Here is a 26,189-nt window from a genome sequence, read left to right as displayed (position 1 = left end):
AAAGGATTAAGCATATATCAAAATATTTTGAATTAATAAGTAGAGGGATATATATCCCTGTACTTGATAATTAAAAAATGATTATAATAATATATTACTAGATCATACTGCAACTCATTATGTAGAATTTTTACCTTATTTACATTTTACCAACTATTGGATATTGATGTTTGTTTTTTCTGGCATACACCAATATAATTTTCTGGCATGCAACGATAAATAGATTTCTGAACTTAAATGTTGCCCTACTTCTGCAGAGTTTTAACGATGAGTGAATTTTCAGATGGAAGAGCAGATCAAGCGCTAAATCTGCCTCATTAGAGAAAGACGCAGGTTTGTTTTTTGCATAACCTTTGAGTTGACCCAAGATGCTGCCTCCATGACAATTTACTGGATTTCTTTCTTTTTTTGAAGTTTGAAAATGTGGTCTGGCCAGATTGATTAATAAATAGATGTTTGGCTTTCTATTTTACTGCAAAATGAAGGAACAGAATTCTGATTGGGAAATTTGATTTTGAAGTCTGAATAGATGGCACTTACTCAAGCCAGTTAAACCAGTATGCAGTGTTCATCAGTATGAAGTATGCAGTGTCAGTGAGGATATGTGTGTAGAGTTTGTTTGTGTCTTGTTTGTGTAACTTTAGCCATGTATGCGAGTTGTTCATTGATATACAACTGAGACCCTGTAGCTATGCATGGGAGACCTACATAACCCCTAAGTTCAGAGTTAACCTATATATAAACTAGAGCTAAGACATGTAAGACAATTATAGCAGCCATGTGAAGCAAAACAACATTATAGACGGTCAGATGCACCACCGCCGCTAGTTGGTCCGATTTAGTTTGAAACATTCATGAATATTTTTTATTTATTTTTATTAATAGTGTTTTGTTTATTTTGTATCTCTGGAAAATGACTAGTTTTAACTTTGGTTTTATTTTGGTTTTAATTGACTAAATTGTTCCATCTGACAGGGAACTTTAATAGATGATCAGAAAAACTGTAGTCGTTATACGTAAATCAGACATCAGGATTACTTTTTGACCAAATACACTAGAATTCTCAAAATTTTGTGTTTTCGTTCAGAATTTTGTTCACATTTATAGTATCAGATCAATTATTTTATACTCATGTCTTTATTTTTTTAGTGAATATTAATTAATTAGATCTTCACATATGAGAACATTTAACAAGGTTGCAAAAATAAAACACTTGAGTTGCAGTGTGTTGTTGTTGTTCTTGTTAACCTTGATTCTGTTTTGGTTGTTACCCTCCATGACCTCCTCGATCCTGTAATACTACACACACCTGTGCTTCTGGTATATGAGAGGTTGTGACTCCCAGGTTGACATCGTCTACACTTTGACCCCCACGAGGAGTTCTCACGCTTACTGTCTGCAACACATTCCTTGCTGGTCATTTTACAGCATGCTAAGTGCTATGTTACATCAGACGCCACATGACAGTCACATACTTGTGTAGTATCACATGGTTTCTGAAGAACATCTGATATTTTCTTACAATTTCTGTAGAAGCTTTTGTTGTGACTCTTCTGTAACTGTTGAAAGGAAAGAGGATGAGGGTAGGGTATTTGGGTTAGTTTCAGTTTGTGCCAGATGTTAGGCTAAGTAATTTACAATATGTTGTGTATATTAATACTTGAATGGTTCACCAGGTTATTGTTGCCCAACCGTAATGCAGTTTAATATCCCATCCACCGCTAGAGGGCGCTGTTTCTCTTTTTGTAAACAGTCCTGTTCACTAAACTGTGATTGTCCAGAGCTAGCAATTTGCCATCTCAGCAGGTTACCAGCACCCAAAACAATTCACTTTAATCAGATTGTATTTAGATTAGCACACGACCACACGTGATTAAACGCTCATATTAAACAACACTCAGTAGGACTGTATAGCAGTGAACTAAATCACTTCTGATAGTACAGGAAGTCTGATTAGTTTTTTCTTTGGCAAGGTTTTATGCTGAGTCTCTGTCTGGAAATGTAATTTGACTAAGGAAATTGCTCTTTTTTTATTTGCTCTTTTTCCCCCCTTTTTTTTAATAGAAGGTATGCCTCGGTTTTAAGAAAGAATATCCCTTTGGTGGCTGTTTTATAAGGATCTTGTGGTTTCATGTGCAATTTAGACTAAATCTGGTATAGATAATATGTAATTCAGTGGAAGGCTAGCTCTGTGATTGACGTTTACCAGAAGCCAATAGACATCAACCTGTTTCTGTGCTGGCGAGGTGCGTGTGCTTTTGCATCTAGGCTTAATTACCTGTAACATGAGGGCATGTGTGTGTCTGTCTGATAATCTGGGTTAAGAGATTAACCCGGGATGAGCAAGAGGAGCCAAACACTGACCAAAACGATGGTGGGATAAAGAGGATGACGGTGCGCCCTCATTTGCGTCCAGAGAGGTGGAGAGATCAGCAATAGCTTTACAACTGCGCTCTCTCACATTACCCAATATCAGATCCCCAAAAACCATCTGAAGTAACACATGAAGATGTCTGTGTTAACAGCTTGAGATGTTTTCTAGTTTATTACGTTTTTTTTTTTTCTCTAACCGCCATTGCTTGAAACATCAGTTCTCCAACATCTGAAACTTTCTAAACTGTGAGTCCCTGTATAGTAGAGAACGTTTTTGCTTGTTTTATTATTTAATTTTAATATTGTATATCATATTTATACTTAATATTTATTATTTTATATTGTATTATATATTATTTTTATATATATAATTTTAATAAGATAATTAACACTTTACAGTAATGTTCCATTTGTTAACTAGTTAATAACCAGATTACAAAATACTTCAAAAGCATTTATTCATTTTAATGTTAATTTACTAATACATCAGTAAAACCAAAGTTTTATCTGTTACTATTATTAAATGATCAGAGCAAACATGACCTAAAAATGCATTAACTAATGGGACTTCATTGGAAAGTGTTCCCTTAATATTTACTAAGCAGTTCTAAACATATAAGAACATTTAAAAAGGTTACAAAAACAAACAAACATCAATTTACTTTTCTTTTTCTTTTTTAACAAAAAGATTATTTTTTTTGATAATTTTTTAATAATGACCATCTAACCATTGCGAGTTCTTGATGTTGATGAAATTACAGAGTAGCAGATCTTTTTTTTTTTTTTTTTTTTTTTTTGTTGTTGCTTGTTTTGAATATGCAACCCTGTGTGTAATCTGACACTCTGCAGATTGCGGCTTTTGTTTGCGCAAATCAATTCAATTCAAGCAGCCTCATTCAAGCAGACCAAAAGAAAAGAGTGTGGAGAGGAGGAGAGGAGGAGAGGGGTTTGTCCACTGAGAGTCCCTCATGTGCTGCAAAGATCAAGCCCCGCCCACTGCCCCCCTCCCCCTCCCAGGACTGAAGACAGGAGGGCAGGGGACAGATCTGAAGTTGGCGGATGAAGGGATTGGGTGAGAGGGAGGGGGTCAAATCTAGGACCGCCCCCAGGACAGCTCCGGGCCTGAGGATCCTTCAGCATGCTGACATATGCACAACACCTCTCCATCGTGCATGTAGTGGACTGCTGCTTCCAAGAGCGGGATGCCAACCTTTGCACCTGCAAGATGGGCAACACTCCACCCTCACAGCTCCAGTCTTCGGCCCTGGATCCAACCCAGACCTCCAGCAGCAGGAGCGAGTGCGGCATCAGACGCAGACTGCTGGCCTCGAAGGTCCATCAGAGACCCGAATCACTGTGGACCCCTAAACCAATGCTAAGAGTGGAGGGCAAAGGATCACAAGGGGACACACTCACACGCTCTCAGTCCTGTTGCAAGAGGAACTCTCTGTCTTGCTTTCCCTGTGAGTATAAGGCAATGTTTGTATGGTTTTGAATGTTGTAATAGTGTCATTCTAGAGAATTTAGTCACTAGTTTAGTTTGATATGAATGGAAACGTCCAAATAACAGTCCAATGACAACTTGACAGCAGTTGAAAAGGTTATTTAAAGAGAGCTCATTCAATCTTGTATGACTTTCTTTCTTTTGTGGAGCATAAAAGAAGATATCCTGAGAAATGTGAATACAAAAACTGATTAGGCAGCACTTTTTCTGAACTTTTAAAAGTCTTTGCAAACACCATTTACGTTGTTTTTAGCGGCTGTGCTTGTGTCAGAACATGCCGTGTCCGCTGTCATCGTCTTTGGTGTGACTGCTTTTGTCTGAGGCGTATAAGCCAATCGGCGCACAGATTGTTCTGTTAAGACTTCGTGACCTTTGACCTTTAGAGATGTGACTGAATATCTTTGGCTTGACCCCTTGGGGCCCCTTCTCTTCCTGTCCTTAATAAGGTTAGCTTCATTCACTAAGTATCACGCAGAAGGCCATTTATTGATCTTTCATAGCATCACACATATGGACGGTTGGCCATTCGTGATTTACCAATATATGCGATCAATGAGCGACTCCAAAGGTTATAGTATTAAGTGTGCCGGAAAAGTCAAGTGCAAAAGGTGAGAGGCTGATAGATGTGGATGTATTTATGGTGGAGCTGTTTAAGCCCATTTCGAAGAGTCTTTAATCATGCATAGTGTTTAGTTGTCTAGATTAAACTCTTTAAACATATGTTAGCATGTATTGATTGTCTATAATGAGTCATATCAGATGCTCAGATACAGTAGAATGATAAGAAACAGAAGAGATCTGACCCAGATGCCCATGGGAACCCATGACAATAGGAAACAGCTGACTGATCTTTCCTGATTCTGATGGAAGGGACAGAACTGACCCAGATACAGCGTCCCATCACCTCACCGAGTCAATTATTATCTGATGAGACCAGTGAAGGGGAGGAAATGGAACGGAGAGGTGAAGAGGGGAACAATGAATGAGTGTGAATGGGCTTCAGATTGAAGAGGGAGGAGAAGGTGTGATATAAAAGATGGAGATACTTTATAATGCAGGTTATAAGAATGACAAAAAAGGCTTTAATGGAGGTTTTAGACATACTGTATGATTGATACTGTATAGAGATAAATGGATATGGCAGTGACTACAGAAAAAAGAACATTTGTTAGCTTTGAGTCATACATATCAGCTTCAACACAATACGTTATGCCTGTTTTCTGCATAGTGAATGATAATATGATCAAATCCCATAGACTCACATTAAAGTCAATGAAACGGATGTAGCGATCTTTTCTTGTGACATAAATCCACGTGTAATAGATTACGGAAAAGGAAAAAATTTAGGGTTTGATTCTATGTATTGGTTGTTGATTGGATTTTGAGATGTGAGCATTGCACTCAAAAGTGGAGTCAGATGAAGGCAAGCTTGCAGGCGGGGGGTTTAAGCAGATTAGATGATTGGAGAAGTCCTGCGTACATCACCTGAGAGAAGTCTTTCATTGATTAAACATAACAACTTAAGGTCAAAACATTCTTTAAGAATTAAACATGCACGGTTGGATTGCTCACAATAAGGTCTGTAACATGCATTTAGAAAATAGAAATTAGCTGAATTTTATTTTCATGCAGACTTATATAAAGATGAGACTTTTGACTTGGGCCATTAAGCATCAACCTGGTACCCAACCATAAGACTCTAGCAATTTATTTGGATGGCCTGCATAGCATCGCCCTCGCAACATTGCAAAAACCTTTACACAGATAATAGTACTCAACTCATGTTTACTTTAGACTGTTTGTTTTTCATTTAGTAATAAATGATTTAACAAATGTATTAAAAATATTTACTGCATGGGCTCAGTGTCTGTAGAGTTTAGTTTTAAAGTTGATCTGGGTTGCTCTAGTGTAATTGTAGAGCCGATGGTCTGAGCTAATGTATTGTGACAGCTCAAGATGCTCCATAGATCAGCTCTGCATTGTGTTTAGCACACTACTGTCATGCCCTGCTGAATTAACAGTCTTAGAATATATAAGTGTAAACTCACACTCTCTCTCTTTCCTCTCTTTTGCCAGTTATTTTTCTTTCTTTCTCTGAATCTTGTATTGTTCTGTGACACTTGTCATGGATGAAGTAGGGTTACAGTATAAGACGCTGAGCAGGTGTTTCACAGATCTCTGCTAAGCCGAGCTCAAGCATTGTGGCCAGGGGTTGGTCAATTGTTCTGTGTATCCTCTCGGGACTGACAGAAACTGGCAGGAGCAGACACTGAATAATGAGACATGTTTAAAGAAATTCATTTCTCAAAGGAGTTGGAAATCGGAGCCAAAATGCGTTGTTGGCAGAAGCGATGAGAAAATCATAGAAGATGGATACCCTGGAGAATCTGAGAGACTGATGTACAGTAGATCGTCAAAGCAAAATACTGTCCATAAAGTGTTACAGAGTAGGGCTGGGTGATAAAACGCTAACGATAATTAGCGCAATATCATTTTCCTCGATACAGTTATAACAAAAGTGTGATAAAATTATAAAAGCGGAACGAAACAACACTATTTGTCTCGGTGATTCAAATTAGTTAATACCAGATAAAACAGAAAGCACTGACAAACAGGAGAAACACTGTGCCATGAACGATCCAGTTAGAAGGCTTTTCAATCTACAAATCACCATAATTTACCATGGATTTACTGTAGTAACACTATCTGGTCGGCCTACATTGTACAGCATCTCTCCGGGAAAACTCTCGGTGCTCCAGATGGCCAGTCCACCCCTGAACTGCACCATGGTATTATGGCAGAAATGTGGTATATTCATATTGAATGTCATTATATTATTAATTTAGACATGTATTAAAGGAATAATGGGATATGATTACAGTATTTTTTGTTAAGATATAGCATTTGTATTTATACAATAAAAGGCTATAATTAGGCTATGGTTTTTCATAACAAAAAACATTTAGTTACATTTTACCATGGTAGTGAAGTGTAAAAAAGTAAAATCCCAACTCAAACAGGCAGAATATTTAAATTTGACCTTATGAGGTCTCAATTTTTACAATGTTAATGTTTTTGTTAATGAACATAAATGTACATCTGCATCCTAACTCAAGCTACTGCTACTGTCAACTCATGCTGTCAAATGTGTTTTTCTAAGAGACAAAACATATGATATTATGTGCCGAAGAATATTCTACCTCAGATTTGTGAGATGTTCTCCTGTGTTTGTCATGTTCTGATAATAAAAGAGTAGTTTAAACCACAATTAACTGTCTGGTTTCTACAACTTTCACTTATCACCTTTGACCTTAAAGCTACACTGTGTAATTTTTTAAGTTGATTCTTAGCAACAAACACTTTGTTCTTTCAAAATGATATGTGCTCATTAATGTGTAATTACTTCTACCAACTAATCAAGTATTCTCGTAAGCGTAGAATCTGCCATTTAGAATACATACGAGCGAGTCGCTCGAATGGCGGCAGCCATGTTGCGCCTCCATCTTGAAAATACATTAGCCAAAGAGGGACATACCTGGAAATTCAAGCTTCGCCTTTCGCGTTTTGACACTCAGTGGCACCGTGACGAATGCGAGGGGGAGATTACTCGCGACTGCCGGCAGATTTGAAATAATACGGCCACCGTAGGAGTTAAAACGCCCTCGGAATGGGAGGGGCTAGAAAGTAATATTCAGTTGGTAGTCATAAACAATTTCACCGCTAGATGGGAGAAAATCCTACACAGTGTAGCTTTAAAAGAAAGATTTGACATTTCTCGTGATAATTATCGATATCAACTGATATGAATTTTTTTATTATGATAATTGTTTGGGCCATATCGCCCAGCCCTATTACAGAGGTACCAGGAGTATCTAGGCCACCAATTCAATATTATAGTCATCATCCACTTCCTAGAGGATGATTATGATGGTGAACGAGTACCTGGATTTATCCAGCATTTGTCCGTAAAGCATCGTTTGAGACTCCAATATAAGAGCATGTATTGGCATCATTAGCGTGCTCATCCTGGCCCCAGCGGCCACCTCAGGGCAGATTAAGGATGACTGACTGCCCTGATGACCATCAGACCCCTGCTTAAGGAGACCAAAGTTATTTTGGTCCGTTGCTATTGTTTGCAGAGGTCCTTGTATCCTTAATCTCAGTGAGGAATTGTGGGTAGCCTTAGCCCCTTGCTGTGAAATGTGAATACAAAAGGCTTCGTCTTTACCCTGCCTAACTAACTCTTACAGTTCAGTTCTGCAGCATGACAAAGGCACTTTGTTAATCGTTGAATCCCCTCAGGCATGCACATATAACCCCTGCTGATGGCAGGACGGGGACAAAAGAAACCTCATTGCTTATGTTACCATTCCTTAAAGACAGGTGGATTCTCTTACTCCTTTCCTTTTTTCATCTCCCTCTCTTTCTGTCCCATTGCCTTTCTCTCTTTCTGTCTTTCTCCCACCCCCACCTCTTTCAACATATGTTTCCCTGCTCAACTGTAAAGAAGTGTCACTGTGTGAGGTCAGTGTCCTGTGTTTTTCGAGGAGGACTGAGAGCTGTCAATCATTGTGGAAGGCTGCTGCTTTTGTTTTTTAGATGACAAGAGTTTCTTAATTGTTAGTGGTACTTACATACTTAGGGTTAACCCCAAGTATTAAACACTGTGTCTATGGCCATGAACGATACCTAAAACTGTTTGACTTGTTGAGGTGAGATATTATTCTTTAACCAATCATACTTATGATGTTCATACATTGGACTAGCCTGGTTAAAACCAGACCATTCTCAGTAGTAACTGAGTTATGGTCTGGCAAAGCTTCATTAATAACTCATTTCCAAAGGGGCGTCACCAACGGACGTCGCTCAAATGCCTCTGGGCGCAATTGGATAGACCTTAATCAGACCAATCAGAGCGATCGGCATCGTGTAAAGCCATATGCTGCGTCCCAATTCACCTAAGTTACGCTACGCCATAAAAGTATGTACTCTTTTTGTGAAGAAAAGGTATTTACTTTTGAATGTGTAGCAAAAAAGTAGGCAAGCTTTGGGACATACTACTTCGTCATCTTTATCGGACGGATCTGTCGCGTGCATCCTGTCACGTAAACTGCCCTGTCAATCATCTTGTCACAGTTAAAATCCTCTATTAAATCTAATTTCATTTCCTACCGTTTCGGAGAGAAATGTAGTAGCACGTTCATCTGCCAGTGGGTCTTTCATGGAGACTGTCCTCATGTGTTTGCAATTTGAATATAATAATGCATTTGAAAAGTTGGTGCGCTTCACCAACGGACGTCGCTCAAATACCTCTGGGCGCGATTGGATAGACCTAAAACCAATCAGAGCGATCGTCATCGTGTAAAGCCCGCCTCAACGGTTCTGATTGGTGCCTCGATTTGGACGGATTAGAAATCGGCTTGAATGGGCTCTTTGCCAGACTACTTGGAGAGCAAATCTAAATTTGCCGGAAGTTTGTCTGGGTTTTCCCAGGCTAACATTGGACAATAAACAGGGCAAAACGACAGGTCACCAATTAAGAAACATCTATGGGTATCCCTTCAATAGCCTTATAAATGAGATAATAAATAAATTGTAGCGAAGTAATGGTGGAACCCCACCCTACATTATTAATACTAGATTGTTAAACACAAGTCAAATAAAATGCATCCATTGCACAAAGGCATTTTGGCATTCATGGCACAAGCAATTTTACATTGTGTATATGTCTCACATAATATGTCATTGCTATGCAGTAGCTGGGGTCTTCTGGATGTTCCTAGGGTTTTTGAAGATGGTCGCCAAGTCAAAAGAGCCTGCCCTTAAGTATCTATGATACTCTATTTCATAGTTCTCAATATAAATCCATGTTTTCTTTTTGTTTTTTGTTTTTTGAAGAAATGGCACCGATATGGATATTTTTGGGTGAACTAACTCTTTCAGTTGTAAATCTTAAATGTAAATGTTTGAGTGGTCTGTTCATCACAGGCCAGGCTCTCCAGTCACATGCACTGCATCTGTAATGGGTCCTAAATTATTTAACTTTAGAGAGCATCTTCATGTGGCTCTTTGTATTGTGTGTTGGTTGAGGGTGACAAGAGGTCACTACTGTCATGTTGAGACTGGAATGTAATTGTTTGTGTGTGTGTGTGTGTGTGAGAGAGAGAGAGAGAGAGAGAGAGAGAGAGAGAGAGAGAGAGATTAAAAAATGGCTCACTCCTGCTCTGCATACACTTCTGTCACATTAGTGCCTCTCCATCATGATAAGACTGGGTCTAACTGAGTCTTTCGGGCTTGTTTGGTTTAGTTTAGGTACTAATTGGGCCTGCTGTTCCATCATGGCAGCTGTAATTAAGTTTTGGTTGCCGGATTAATCGCTTTAGGGGATTGGGGGTTAAGACTAGTTTTATTTAGTGCTGGACATCAGGTGTTTGCGGAGTAGAAAGGGGGAGAAGAAAAGTTAAAGTGATTTCCAGGCATAGAATAAATCTTGGGAATTAATAAAATCTTAAAAAGTGATTGGAAAATCATTGATCAAAATGTCACATTTTTATGCCTTGCAAACCTAAACGTTGTTGTTAATTCAAAATCATTGTGTAAAAATTGTGAGACTGATTTTTGATCATATTAAAAATATCTGTTAGATCTGGTTGAAAAAATAATAAAAAATCAGTAATGTTTTGCAGCAAATGTATATGAATTAATAGCTTGTATTACATTGCAGCCATATAATTTCTAGATGGAAAAACTGAAAAAAATCACTTTTTGTAAATTGTAAAAAAAAAATATATGTGTGTTTTTATATATATATATATATATATATATATATATATGTGTGTGTGTGTGTGTGTGTGTGTGTGCGTGTGTGTGTGAACATGTTATATGTGTGTGTGTGTGTGTGTGTGTATACATATATATATATATATATACATATATATTAAATGGGCCAGTGCCCATGCCAGCAGCCAAACTCCTTATTGTTTAGCCCTGATCAGTGTTGTGGTTTTCTCCACAGATGCAAACACTGAACCACACTGTTGTATCCATCTCTACCTGTGTCTTATTTCAGATCTGTTAGTCGTCGCACAGCACACTACAGTACGTTTCCTCTGTGAGCAGGGTGTCAGGTAAATTAGGTTGCAGGTCATCTCTAAGCAGAGGCTCAGATTCAGAGCATGAGGTCTGACAGGCGGCACATTAATTGATCGGTTCCCCAAAGCCGTATGTCTTAAATGTGCTAAATGACATTAGACGAAAGGTCAACAGGGGTTAAAAGGCGGGGACAGGCTACTTTCACCCACCATTAGAGATAATTGAAGTGAATTATTTTGGATCATTTATACAGTGAATGCCAGGCCAGCCCCCATGGCCATGGAAAACAAACCTGTTCTTTTTTTGCACTGATTTGTCAGTGTATCTGATTCAGTCTTCCATTATTCACTTTCCATTCAGCTCTAGGTTAGGTTGTATTACAGTAAAAAGTCTCCAGTTTATATGTCATGTGTTGAAGACACACACACACACACACACACCTCAGTAACAGGATTTGGACGCAGCAGGTGTTTGTGATCTTGAAGCGGACAGGTGAATCAACAGCAGCTGATTTAGCTCGAGCTCAATCTTTAATTAAGTGTCATTAACTCTGATAAATAGGTCTGCCAGTTGACCAGCATTTCAGGCCATGTCCACACTAATCGTTTGAAAACTTATATTTTCTCTCCGTTTTGGCCTTCCGTCCACACTGAGACGGCGTTTTTATTAATGAAAACGAAGCTTTTTTGAAAACACACTCCAAAGTGGATACATTTGAAAACGGCGTTTTCCCGTTGTAGTGTGGACTGTAAAACCGGTGGTATTTAAAAACGATGACGTAAATTTAGTCATGTGACGCATATTGTACCAATAGATATTCATGTTTATACCAGTATTGTGCCTGTTATGTGCTATTCACTTTCACACTGTTGCTAAACATATTCTACATTGCACACTCTTCATATCACAGTCCTGCAAAGATGACAGAATTTACTCACATTTGCTGTCCTTCGGCAATTCATGAGAGCAGTTTTAGTGTTTTAGACCAAACATAAGGTGACTGCGTGCGACCTGGACCGCATCAGTGAATGGTGAGATATTTTACTAAATAAAATGATCCTGTCAGAAGAAATGCGCGATAACTTCATTATTTATTTTTTCCATCTGAATCATATCAGTGATCTTTTGTGGGGTTTTACGCATGCGCAGTAAAGGTGAATTTAGCGTTTTCAGGCGTTTTTCAAAAGTTTCTCATCCACACTGAAACGCCTGAAAACGCTAGTGTGGACGGAGAGCGTTTATAAACGAAAATGCAGTTTTCAAATGTATCCGGATTTATGTAGACGTAGCCTTATGGCCACATAAAAGCTCTTCAGACAATGTATAATATCTGATGTATACATCAGTTGCTGTCAACTGTGACAAATGTTTTGAATATGTCACAGAGCAACATGACATGGTCTATAAACTTAGTGTTTTAATCCAAGCTTGACCTTGCAAAGACCTTACCCGGGAATACTGTGGAATTACATATAGAAAATCACTACAGGGTGGGATTTTTGAATGCGAGTCTAAATGATACGGTTCATAACAGCCTCTATTCATTTGGCTCTGAACTGATGAGAGAGTTGCGGTCCTGTAATGATGGAGAATAGGGAGGAGAGATTTCCACCATTCTATCACCGGCCAGAGTCAGAACTCTGTGGCTCCTCAGAGACTTGCTGTGAATGAAGAGAATGAGAATAGAAAGATTTAGGCAGTGAGAGCGTCAAAGATGTGGACAGAAGATGGGATGCTACTTGAGCCTTATTAAATGTTGTTCCCTTAATGCTGCTTGATCTGCACAAATTCACAAGTATTGTTCTTATATGCCGAACATGAAATGAACACAGAGTGACTGCGCTGGAAACTTGACTTACAGAGGAGCCATTTAGAGGAGAGTGAAAGTTTTGTTCAAACCTATTGTAACCACTAGATGGCGCTGATTATACAGTGTTTCACAGTCCTCTTGACACACCTCTGCCTTTGGAAAGGCATTTTAAACGTAACATTAACTTTATTATTTACATTGTCATTGACATTGTCCAGCATGTATTATTCATTGTTTTTTTTTGGTATTGTTTATTTATAGACTTATACAGTTTGTTAATATTTTGAATTAGCTTTAATTTAAGATTTAGTAATTTTATGTAGTTTTGTATGTAATTTTTTATTAGTTTCTGTTTTATATATATTTTATATATTGTAATACTGCTATTTGCATTCGGTGTTGCAAAGATGTACACAGGGATACAGAGAATTGCTTTTGTTGTTAAAGAGAAATATGTGGGCCCTCTCAAAGGTAATCCCAGAAGCGTTTTAAAGTTCAATATTTGATCAGTGAATTACCCAGACTCCTTTGGGACTCCTCAGAGGGAGAGGCAGGTTATAAAAGTGGTCTTAGGATCTATATGAAATGAACTCTCTTTTAACATCTCTGGCGCTTCATCATATTGATAGGACACAGGAGAGGAGGAGGAGGGGAAGATTTGAGTGATTTCGAGCCCCTTCTTTCATCTTTCCCTGCATAATTCAGAGAGGTTTGTGGGATAGGATTACTGGATATACAAACCCCCTTTACACACCTCCTCACCCTTGAGCTTGCACTTGAAGGGTCTATTTGCCACTTAACGAAATGAGTCTTTCCAAATCCAGGTGTCCTCAAAGATGCCTATTTGTATATTTTCTCTGCTTCAAGATGGCTAAATGATAGCCTTGTCGGTAAATTAGCCTAAATTGTAACGATGGATAATTAAGCACTATGTGTTTTAATGTGGAGTGAAAATCTGCAGCACTATCATGGCAGCTGTCTTACTTATTAAAAGCCTGTTAATTTGCACATCCTCATGCTCATGCTTCCATTAAGAGTCTCTATGGATTGATCCGTAATTGTTATCTCTCCCAGTTTTCCTCTTTATAGATGTGTCTCTACCTATGTGTGTGAATGTGTGTCTGTCTGTGTGTGTTAGTAATGCAGCATATTTATGCTCTGAATCCCTGATCTCTCGTTAATGACAAAAGGGATAGATTGGTGTCCCGTTGGTGCATCCTGGCATCGTCACGTCCTGTTTCCACAGCAACAGTGACTCCATCTCCTCCCTGAGGCTGAAGTCTCAGTGGAAATCCGACTAAAATAATGTTGCAAATCCCTCACATGGTTGCATTTGACTAATTGGCTGTTATATTCCTCATTTTCTCCCAGCTTTTGCAAAGTTTTATCAGTTTGAAGTGTCCTATAAGAGCTCTGTTACTCTTGGCAAATTCCTTTTGTTGTTTATCAAATCCCGGGGTTTGTCCAGAATCTGATGAAGTTTGATCTCCGGATGCAGACTGTGACTTAATCATGCACCATTTCTCTCCATCGACTACCGGTTCCTGCCTATGGTGGCAAATATGGGTCATTTTGCTCCAGTACATTGGAATCACACATATTTACCCCCCGTCCCCAGAGATCCCCCCTCATCATGATTACGAGCTCTATGGGAAATCTAGCTCTATGCTGCTTATTGTCTCCTAATCAGGCCTAGCCATCCTGCAGCTCATTGCTTTTGACGCTCTTCGATTTCGTCTCACCCTTATAGGGTCAGTGTTGATTGGCTGAGCAACATTTGCTAGGTTGGATGAGCATTGGCCATTGTGGAGCGAAGTAGGTTAAATTCACTTATCCATTACATTAATGCAGACTAGAACCTTACCAACCCCTTATGATCCATTAAAATGCAGGAGCTAATACTGACAAACCTGAAAACTTAAGGTGCCCTTTTATTCTTAAATATACATACCATACAAAAGGTTGGGGTCAGTAAGGTTTTTATAATTTAAATGAATACTTTTATTCAGCAAGGATGCATTAAATGGTTCAAAAGTGATAGTAGACATTTATATTCTTACAAAAGATTTCTACTTCAACTCAGTTTTAACTATTTGAGTGTTGATTATTAAATAAGTTTCATTGATTCATTGATTTTTAATTTATTATTTTCGGTTTTCGGCCAAATGCATCCTGAATTTTCGGTTTTGACCCATAATTTTCATTTCGGTGCATCCCTAATCATAAGAAATATTTCTTAAACATCAAATCAGTATATTAGAATGAGTTCTGAACTGGATAATGTCACAGACAAATATTTTAAATAATATTTCACAATATTTCTGTTTTACTGTGTTTCTGATATATAGCCTTGGTGAGCATAAGAGACTTCTTTCAAAAACATTTGAAAATGTTATACTGTATATCAGTTATAATGCACACTGTGGTTAATTACATGATCCTACTGTCAAATTTAAATTACTATCGGCCAGACATCTTTTTCAAACGCACTTTTATTTCAAAGAATGGTCTTGATCTTTAATGTTATTGAATTTGTCCCACATATCAAAGCAAATATCACATGTGCATTTGCAGGACGGTCTTTGTCTCAATCTTTAATTTAAGCAGGACTAGACAGAACATGCGACTTGTCCACCCTGATGAATTCAATGAGCTGCATTAGAGGTTGATCATGTGATGAGACAAGCACACAGTCTTTGAAGCATCAAATTGACATACTATCCCCATGACCTTTTACAGCCAGCATCTCCACGTATTGCATTTAATGCACAAAAGGCTTGAGACAAAGACTGCTTTCCAATTATTTGACCTGTCGCTCAAATCCATATTGCAGAAGACGGAGGTGTGTGTGCATGTCTGATGTGTCCTTAGACGCCCCAGTGTGTGTGAGGTTCACTTGTTTCCATGCATTCTGCCTCATCTAATTCTCTGAACATTAGGGAAACAGAGAGCTTTGTGTACTTTGGCAGGTCATCTTCAGCTGATGAGGTGCCATGAGACTCCCCTCAGACAGCTGCTGTACACGGGGTCCACAGGCACGTGCACAAATGCTAAACATGTTTATGCATTTGACAGATGTTTTTAAACATGCATTCCAAGTATGCATTTTTATTAGTGTGTGTGGTCCCAGGGAGTCAAACCTATGCTCTACTAGTTGAGCTCCAAAACATATACACTACTACTCAAAAGTTTTTTAAAGAAATTGATACTTTTATTCAACAAGGATGCATTGAATTGATCAAAAGTGGGAATAAATACATTGAAAACGCTTCAAAAGATTTCTATTTCAAATAAATGCTGTTCTTTTGAACTTTCTATTCATCAAAGAAAACTGACAAATTTATCATTTTCAAATATAATCATCAAAGAATCCTGTAAAAAATGTATTATGGTTTCCTCAAAAATATTACGTAGCACGACAGTTTTAACGTGTAATAATACAACATTTTTCTTGAGCACCAAATCAACATATTAGAATGATTTCTGAAGGATCATGTGACACTGAAGACTGGAGTAATTATGCTGAAAATTCAGCTTTGCATCTCAGCAATAAAAAACATTTATTATAAATTTTAATCATATTTTATTACTGTTTTTACTGTATTTATTTGACCAAATATGCAGCCGTGTTTGAGCATAAGAGACTTCTTTCAAAAGTATTAAAACGTCTTACTGACCATGTTTTATACGAGTATATCATGTTAAATGGAGAGAAATGGGCTATTCCCTTTTAATAGTATTGAAACAGAAAGGCACAAATAAATTTCAGTCAGCCCTTAAATCTCCCCACAAAACAGACAGAATTACGGCTCTCACCATGTCTGAACAAAACTGCCTTAGTGTCCACACAAACGGCTCTAACGGATCTAACTCCTCAGAGGGAAACTCGCTGAAAAGACTTTGTGTGAGGGGGACACATTAACAGCTACCCGCCTGGTGTCCTGTAAAAAAGCAACTTGCGGGCCATTGCACGCCTGTTTGTGTTTAGAAAACAGACTGTTGTTGGTCTCATTTATAGCCAGCCAGGGTGGTTATTCTCTTTTAGACAAGAAAACAGACACAGAGGCCAAATATAACTAATGTCCACTAATTGGACATTAGTGAAAGCAAAAATAAATAAATAAAAAAACTCACACAATAGTAGGACTACATTTGGTTTATTATTAGTAATCATTGGAATCATTTTATTTTTTCTGATAAAATCATTTCCTCCCAGTTTAATATTATATGCGGATACAACTGTAAGCAAGTTGTTTTCTGGTAGTAAAATGTCATTATATATTTATTAAATCTGGTTAATGATTATAATTGTTCTTCTTACACTTTTTAAAAACTTTTTTGATCATTTTATATGAACATTCATGTAAGGTCTTTCCTCAGAGAGACTCTTGTGAAGCTCGGGGGAGAAACTTGTACTTTTACCTAATTCCTATAGGAGCTTCTCAGGAGCTTCCCCACACTAACTAGTGATCTGAATACATTTCCTGTGATTTTTAATTCATAAAGAAGCCGACTCATTACTCGCAACAGCTAATGCTTTCCCCTCCTTTCTGATCTTCCCCCCTTTGGATTTAGTTTTATTGCATCTCTCTTTCATGCTCAGCTTTTCTGTGTTCTCACCAAGGTGTGGCTTTCTGAACGACTCCACTTCAAAGGGAATCATTTTTCTTTTCTTAGTGCATCTCTTGTTTTTCTCCCTCCTTTTTTGTCAGAACTTTATTCAGCTCATCAGTTCGGATGGCGTTTGTTGTCTGTTGAAGGTTCTCCTCCCTCAGTTAGCTTGTACGTTATGTGTGCTTTATAGCTTTAACCATTAGACGTCCATAATAAGTTCGTTCTCGTTGACGATACAATAGCGGGGAATGCCTTCACTGAGAGGCCCAAGCCTATTATTCAACACAATGCTTGACCTTTTATACACACACATACTCTCTTGCAGACACGCTACGGCCAGACATGGCTTGGGTCTCCTTTTCAGGACACAACACAATACATCGCTACTCCTGCATGAACACGACTGGCTTGAGGAAACTTCTCGCGGGATCGGTGGAGTGTCAAACGCTCGAGTGCTCTGTCTGGATGTTTCTGTCCTATAGCAGACCATCCCTCTGTTAACAAGCCTTATCTGCAAATCAAACTAAATGCTAATAAGCCCAGGCCTGATTTCAAACGCTTTCCAACCCTGCAGCCTTTTATTCCTCCTGCCCTTCTTTCAGAACCAAGTAGGCGATGTTTGTTTTTATGCAGATTTCTCTTGTCTCATGTGTGGCAGTAGACGCTTGATAAGTGTTTTACTGCTACTGCGTCTCATAGTGAGGGATTGAGTGATTTGTTATGGGTAAATACAAAGTGTTTGGGGTCTGAAGAAAAAGCAGAATTAGAGTGTGTGTGTGTGTGTGTGTGTGTGTGTGCGCGCATGTTTTGCATTAACAAAAGATTCCTCTTGACTCATGTTGATGACCTCATCAGCTCCAGGCTTCCACTGTGACTACTGAATTTTATTTATTTATTTATTTATTTTTATTATTATTATATTTTTTTGTGTGTCTTCATAGTGATGTTCTCCCTATATTTAAATTCAAACAATTTTAAAGTACTTTATAAGTGTGATTATTTATGTAATTGTTTGCCAAAATATTAATACTAATGGTAAATTATTTCATAGTAATAAACCTTATATAATACAGTATGCTATAAAATAAAACAGGAAAAATTAAATACAGAAAAAGTGCCAGGAATGGTAATAATAATTAATATATATTTTTAATTATTTCAATTTTAAATTACATTTTAATTTACATTTATTATATATTTGTTTATTATAATAGTGTATGTGTGTATATATAGTTTTATAATAAACTAAAAATACAAAAATATGAATAAAATAGAAAAAAGGCATTAAAGGGATGCTCCACCCAAAAATAATAATAAATAATTCTCTCAGTATTTACTTACAGACACAAACAAATAGTTTTCTAAAAATAATCCACATTTGAGTATTGACGCCACTGCACAAACAACCGTCAAGCTTCACAGAATCTTTTTTTGGATAAGAATCCCTTTAATAAACATTACAATTATTCTAGAAAACAGATATATACAGACTTCTAGTAAATATGGTCGTCAGTGTCGTGATCTGAGCGTGTGTAGTTTCTCTTGCTTTCTTTCTATAGCGGCCCAGTGATTGCTGAAGTTGCAGGTCAGTCATTAAAACAAGTTAGAAATGAGAAATTGAATGTGTATAACTGTTAGTCTCTTGAGAGTTGTTTGATTGCGTGTCAGAGGTGTGTGGGAAAGAGGCCCTATGTCATTAAGACTGACCTTGAAGAGAAGAAAACAATCTTTCTAGCTAACCTGCAATTATAAATGGATTTATGTGCATGTGCTCTTCTGCTTAATCTCTAACTTCTCTAAATCCTGATGCTGCAGTGTATCATTAATTCTATTTTCCTCCTTAAAGTTCAAAGGATTAGTTATCTTGCCATGACACTTATTTGTGGATCAAATATGGTTTCATAGCCTGCAAAAACAGAAGACCCCAACTTTCTCTCTTTGTTCTAAACTGCAGATTGAAAATGCAGAATATTTGTATTAGTCGTAGCGGAGTATCAGCGACAGCTGTGTTTGTGTTCAGGATGTGAGAGCTGACCTCAGTAAACTGAACAAACACTCTGAACAGGTTCAGTGCTGGCATGAGGTCTCCTCGTACCTGCCACACACTCTCTGTTTCTCTTTTGCTAAGATAAATCAGACAAATGCTTTTAAGATCAGACCAACAAACCCACAGGACAGGGTTTAAGGGGAAAGAAGAGGAAAAATCAATCGGGATTACGGTAATAAGCACCAAAAGCAATGGCAGGAGAGTGAATGAGAAATGGGGGAGGATAGAAGTTTTTGAGAGGACAGAGAAATAGAGAGAAGGGCAAGATAAGAGATGAACAGTGTTACGCATTAGTAACACAAGTTATGTAATCTGATTACTTTTTTCTAGTAACTAGCAAAAGTAATGCATTGCTTTTACATTTACAACAAAATATCCAAATTACTTTTTCAAACAAGTAACGCAAGTTACTTTGTTTTCCCGTTTATTGACTTTCACCTCTCCTGTCCCCATGTTTGGAGAAATTGGGAGTAAGTTGCTGTGGCGTTGAACATGACGGTTATTGTAGATCTAGACTAAATGTGAAAAAGCTTTATTTATCTCACTTGCACAAAAACAGATTCAGTATTCCTCAAAATGAATCAAATCAAAATGCAAAATCAGGATATTATGCAAACCTTCATAATTGAATATGTCAAATATCACCAATATACTTTATGTATTTAATCTCACTTTATAAACCGATGTCTTTGCTGCTGACCTTCGATGATTTAATTCAACCATACCAATAAGCAAGTGTTTTCTAAAACATAAATTTGCATTTCCTTCAGCCTGAGACTTCATTTCACTTTTGGTGTGAAAGGGCCATCTGCCAAAAATATAACTTTATTTATTTATTTCTATAAAAAAAGAAAAAAGCAAGCCCAGCCCAAGTGAGAAAAAGTAATGTAACATTAATTTCAATAAAAGTAACAAAATAACGTGATTAGTTACTTTTTTAGGAAGTAACGCAATATTGTAACACATTACTTTTAAAAGTAACTTTCCCCAACACTGGAGATGAGTATTAAAATAAATTATATTCTAAAGTCGTCTTTTTTAGATTCAAAATAAAAGTTGAATTGATATTAATATGAATGTCATTTATCAAGTCACATATTTGATTAGTGAGATAAAATAGTACTGAATCCTGAATGCTTCTTATTTTGTAACATTACTTTTAGTTTAAATGTATCAAAATCTTAAATCTTTTGAATTATGCCCAGGTTTAAATAAGATTATTATTATTTTTTAAGTTGAATTGAAAAATTAATATAAATGTCACAAATTTGCATATTTGATTAGTAGCCTAAAATAGTGCAGAATCATGAATGCTAATTTATTTTATATCATTATTTTTGTTTAAAATATGAAAAAATTTGGTTTATGTTGAGGTTAAAATAAATAAAAGATTTTCCATGTGCTCTCACATTTTTTGACCTTTCTGTAAGATGGTTCATTTTGAGTTTTCTCCTGATGATGATTTTCACCTTTCACAATTGCAGGAAATAGTTTGAGAAAGCATACGTGTGTGTGCGTGTGAAGAGGGAGGGATATGACAACTGCTCCATTACACATACACACACATAATGTGGGTCTGTCGGATGCAGAGAGCCCAGACCAAGTGTGAAAAGTGTGAGAGAATCAAGCACTCTGATTGGCTGTTCAACTTCACCCCAGAATCTCATGAATAGATTTCTGACACTTAGCGAACATGCCTCACATCTGAATGCGGGACACAAACTTGTGTGCAATTGTCATACATTTGCCATTTCTGTTCAAGTGACTAGCCATGAGGTATGTCACACTGTACGCATACATAAACACACACACACACACACACAGATAGACAGTCTGAAATGACTGTAATCCGGCAGACCGAGATGTTGAGCCGTCTGTGGAGTGAGACCAGAACAATAGCGTGTTAATTACTGCAGCCGGCGTGAGCTACATAATCCTGATACTGTACGCGTGCCAGACAGCATGGAAACAGCGAGTCTGGAATACACACAAATGCACGTGCAGAGAGAATAGGCTCGAGAGGAAGAGGCCGGATATGCAGAGAAAAGCCTTACTGTGTGAATTTGGCAGTGAGTAAAAGAGAGCAGCACACACTTGTTTCCTCTTTTAGATTCACTTGTTACACATTAAAAAAAACATTTTAACCAGCAAATAAGCAAGTAAAGATCAGGAATGGCCTAGAAGTGTGAGTTTGGCTTGTTGTGGGTGTGATTGGGATATTTTAGGGGGGAGGGGTGTTCAGTGCAATACCTCCTCTAGTTCAGTAATAATTTGCAACTCCATTCAGGTCCAAATTCACCCACCCTTCATCCCCCTTCCATTCAGATCCCTCTGCACCCCCTCATAATGAAAAGAAACAGGGTCATGGTGTGTGTGTGTGTGTGTAGACAATGAGGCAGATTGTGTGTGTGATCTATATTCCAGTGGTCTAGATTCAGTGGCTGTGTGCTAACACGGCTTATCAGTGGGAGACCCGTTCCTTCTGTCCTCCAGCGAAGACCGAGACGGATGCGCACGTATGTGAATGACGAAAGAATGAACACACATGCCTGGTTACAACAGATGAAATCAAAGCATCAGGGTCCGAAGTGAGGGTTTTATTGCTCAGAGCTTCTTCTTTCACAGCTCAGGAGACGTAACTAAGTTCTTATTTATTCTTAAAATATTAGATGATTCTGCTAAAATGTCTTAAGAGAAATTAAAATGAACATATTTGTTGACAGGGCCACCGTTTGGGGACTATATATCTATATATTGAATATTCAATATTATTCAGCTATTCAGTTTATTCGGCTATTCGGTTTATTCAGCGATGATAAATCAAATTGATCAAAAGTGACAATAAAGACTTATATTTACATTTTTGCAGAAAATACTATTATACTAAACTTCTGTTTCTAAAAAAAATATTTTCAACGTTCATAATAAGAAATTTTCATGATAATAAGAACTTTCTTGATCACCAAATCAGCATATTAGAATTTCTGAAGGATCATGTGACACTCAAGACTGGAGTAATGATGCTGAAAATTCAGCTTTGCATCACAGGACTAAATGACAATAAAAAATTAAAATAATGTTTTAAATTATAATCACATTTCACATTATTACTGTTTTCTTTTTTATCAAATTAATGTAGACTTGGTGAGCATAAGAGGACAGGTTCTGGAGGGGTCTTTTTCCTTTAAGTCTCTGTTTTAACTCATTGCCTTCTAGAAGAAACAGTAATACTACAGGGATTTCATTTGTAATGTTTCTTTCCTTTCCTGTTTGCTCGTGTATTAGAGTAGTAACAAAAAATTTCGGATCTTGGCAAATCTGAGCACATTTTGAGACGCTATTGAGAAATCATCTTTGACTCTAGAGGAGACGCGTGTAAACATTCAAGCATCTTTTTCATAGAAGAAAAATCAGAAATTTAAACAAAAGTCTCAATTTCAGCTTGTTGTGGCATAGGAGAAACAGTTGCGCGATTAAAGATATCTCATTTGTGATTCTTGTATTAGAGTAGAAGCAGGGCGGATGCCTCGGATGAGCTGATCATATAGGAGAGCTCCTTGGTAACCGAAGCACAGATGAACAGAGGGGCATATACTAAACCCCTCTCTCCAAGCCCCAGGGAGTGTGTGTGTGTGTGTGTGTAGGGGAGGAGGAGGTGTTTCCCAGGGTTGGGTTGAGGGTGTGTGTGTGTGTGTGTATGAGTAGGAGGGGCTCATTGTTGAGGCGATAAGCGTTGATCAAATGGGGAGAGGCACATACTGACTTGTTGGCAAAAGGACACCAGCTTGTCGACACACACCAGTCGTCCAGCGCTCCCGTGTACTGGGAGGCCGTCACAGTTCTACACCTGCCTCACACACTCTGGAATAATGGTGTTCATCGGGACTTCACTCAAGTCAGTCATTAAGTACTTCAAACGGAAGGGTAAGAACTCTTTGGCCATATTTGTCCAGTGCTGATGGAGATCAGACGGGTTTCTAGTTAGTTTTCTGAACTTGTTTAAATAGAATTGTGTTTTGTTAATCTCTCAACTTGTGGTTTCTTTTAATTTGAAGGGATTTCATTGAATGTGCCAGGTCTTTGATCATCAGGTGTGTAAGTTCAGAGTTCACATAGAGCTGTAAATCTGTATTTCAACATGGACTGATGACTCATTTCCTGTACACTTAATAGAAAACCTAAAACAAACCTGTTAACACCTTGATGACCAGAGAATGACCAATGACCATGTATGAACAATAGTGGTTGTGTGCATCTTTTTTTAGACCTACACTATATTCAAATGTTAGACATGTGCAGTATATTAGTACTATATCAGTTATCAGCCAATAATAGTTTAGTTTTTTTTATAATTTAAAAAAAATTATAATTCTGTATTGGTCAAAATTTAATGTGCATTCTCAATTCCCTCCTATTTTTACATCTCGTTTTCACTAGTTCATCTTTAATAACACTTATCTTTTATAACATTGTTAATTGATGTAATTTAAAAAAGTAATTTAACATCTCAAAATGTTTAATTGAATATTATTTTTTAAATTTGTTTTAGATAAAATAGTATAGAATTTATAGAAATAGTATGTAATATTACAAATTAAGAAAAATAGAAAAGAATATTACAACTTTATGATATTAAATATTTTAAGAATATTGTAATTATAATATATTTTTATTTCTTAACTCTATTAATCAGAATTTATTATCAGCTCTTTTGAATAATGGTTGTATACAATTTGCACTTGAACCAGAAACTGGTTGATCTTCTTTGCAACCTTTAGTTCATTGACATAAAATGCCTTATTAGCTAAATTAAAAGGCAAACCTTAAAAAAAAACATAATCCAATGTTAATAATAATTTTCAATAAATATTTTTTGTTTGATATCTCAGGAGCACAATTAACAAATTATAATATTATAAATTGATAAAATAATAATAAATTCAATTAAATTGTGATTCATTTTTAATTATGATCATTTATCTTTTGAGCTGAAATTTGGTGGATGAGCTCATTTTATTTCAGTGCTACACGTGGTGGTAACTGCAAAGTGTGTGTGTTTTGTGCGGGTATGAGCAGGACCAGAGGGATTATGGGAGTTTTCAATAGGCTGATTCTGAGTGCTGAGCTCAGGCTGATGTGGAGATTGATGTTGGGCACAATGCAGGTTTTTGTTCCTGCTGCCGCTCTCCTCACTCCCCGAGAGCACACAGACAAGTTTAATGGGTTGGGGACCGGGCTATCTGACTGCGAGTGTGTGTGTGTGTGTGTGTGTATTGCCCACTCTAGAATCATCTGATATTTACTGTAGGCACTTCAAAGGGCTTGCTCACTTTTATCTCTCCTACTGAGAGTAGTAAGGTTGTTTAATGCTGTTTGTGCATCTGGTTTTGTCCTCCTGCAAATGGTCCTCTTGATAGAATGAACAAATTTGCTTGAGTGTCTTTTTTGCAGTGATGTGTTCAAGAACACTTTTAGAAAACCTTTATTTAGGGTCACTACACTACTGTTTGCACAGATTCTGTGTTGGTCTGGTTATGTGACAGTGTTGGCTGGTTGGTAGATTATTGACCTGTTTAGTTGTTACCAATGAAGCCATGATTACATAACATTTAGGTACTAACCCTAGGCAAAAGCACAAATGAAATGAAAACTCAATGCATCAATATTTCCTACTGTGAACACTTTTTTTAATTAAGAATAATACACAGCTAAATGCCTCTGCACTTTGGAAGCTTGATGTTTGGTGGCTCTCACAGACTTTAAGCAGTTCATTTATGTCCTAAACAGAGAGATTCAGCACTTGATGATCAGTGTCGTTCAGTTTACAAACGGCTGTGTTTGTAACGTGTTTTTCTACAGTACTGAATGCCCTCTGCATCCTCCCATGTGTTTGACTGCTTTGTCCCGCCTGATGTCTGCACATTCACAGATGATGCGTTTGAGGAGAAAGCGTCCCTTTGAAGCCCAGCATTGATTTGAACAATAAGTTCAAAGACCCAGTGTTGTGGTTAATAAACAGAGATAAACCTGGAGAAAGAATAAAAGAACATGTTTTCACACTTGGTTTGATTGCCCTGAGTTCGAGTCTACCACCTTCCCCCTGTACTTTAGATCCAAACAACTGTATGCTGGCATCATCACTGTCTCTTTATACACACACACACACACACACACACACACACACACACACACACACACACACACACACATATATATATATATATATATATATATATATATATATATATATATGAAGACTTCAGATACAAAAGCCTCTAAGTGCCATCTGAAATTTTCTTCTAGAATGATCATTTTTGTCAAGCTTGTATGTTTATGTTCAGTTATTTCACTTTAATGGCAATGAAAATTACCTATTAATTGTCATAAAAGTGAAATTACTGAACTTAAATCATGCATCTGAACTCTTCATATATATATATTTAAAGAGAGATTTGTAAATAGAAAAGTTATTTTAATAATATTATTTTGTATTTTTGATCAAATAAATGTAGCTTTGTTGTGCATAAGGGACTTTTAAAAAACATTTAGAATTTTTACTGACCCCAAACTTTTTTCATGGTAGTGTATTGCACAATATTAATCTATTTATTTATTTATTTCAAATTCAAATTGAAATTCTCTCAAAGGCATTTGGCTTGAGTGATACCTGAAGCTGTGCACAGAAGCCCTTAATAGATTCATTTGCAGTCACACATCATCATGTGTTAGTCTCTCTGAAGAGGGAGTAA

General features: G+C 37.2%; 1 protein-coding gene across 6 annotated transcripts in view; it reads left to right on the top strand.

The window, feature by feature from the left end:
• The window catches only part of nhsl1b (NHS-like 1b), a 104,313-nt gene that overhangs the window by 59,864 nt on the left and 18,260 nt on the right, over positions 1–26,189 (top strand). Inside the window, exon 1 of one of the 6 annotated variants that reach the window (XM_084090449.1) lies at positions 3,294–3,836. The exons of 4 other annotated variants lie outside the window; for them this stretch is intronic. In XM_084090449.1, coding sequence (XP_083946575.1) covers positions 3,512–3,836 — 325 coding nt within the window. In that variant the 5' untranslated portion in view covers positions 3,294–3,511. Of the gene's footprint in view, positions 1–3,293; positions 3,837–26,189 lie in introns of those variants that run through there. One more of the 6 variants, XM_084090451.1, reaches the window with a different exon arrangement.

Source organism: Abramis brama (genome assembly GCF_963993115.1).
Source record: "Abramis brama genome assembly, chromosome: 18".
In the NCBI taxonomy this organism is placed as follows: Eukaryota; Metazoa; Chordata; class Actinopteri; order Cypriniformes; family Leuciscidae; genus Abramis; species Abramis brama.
This window is presented reverse-complemented; position numbering and strand designations above follow the sequence as displayed.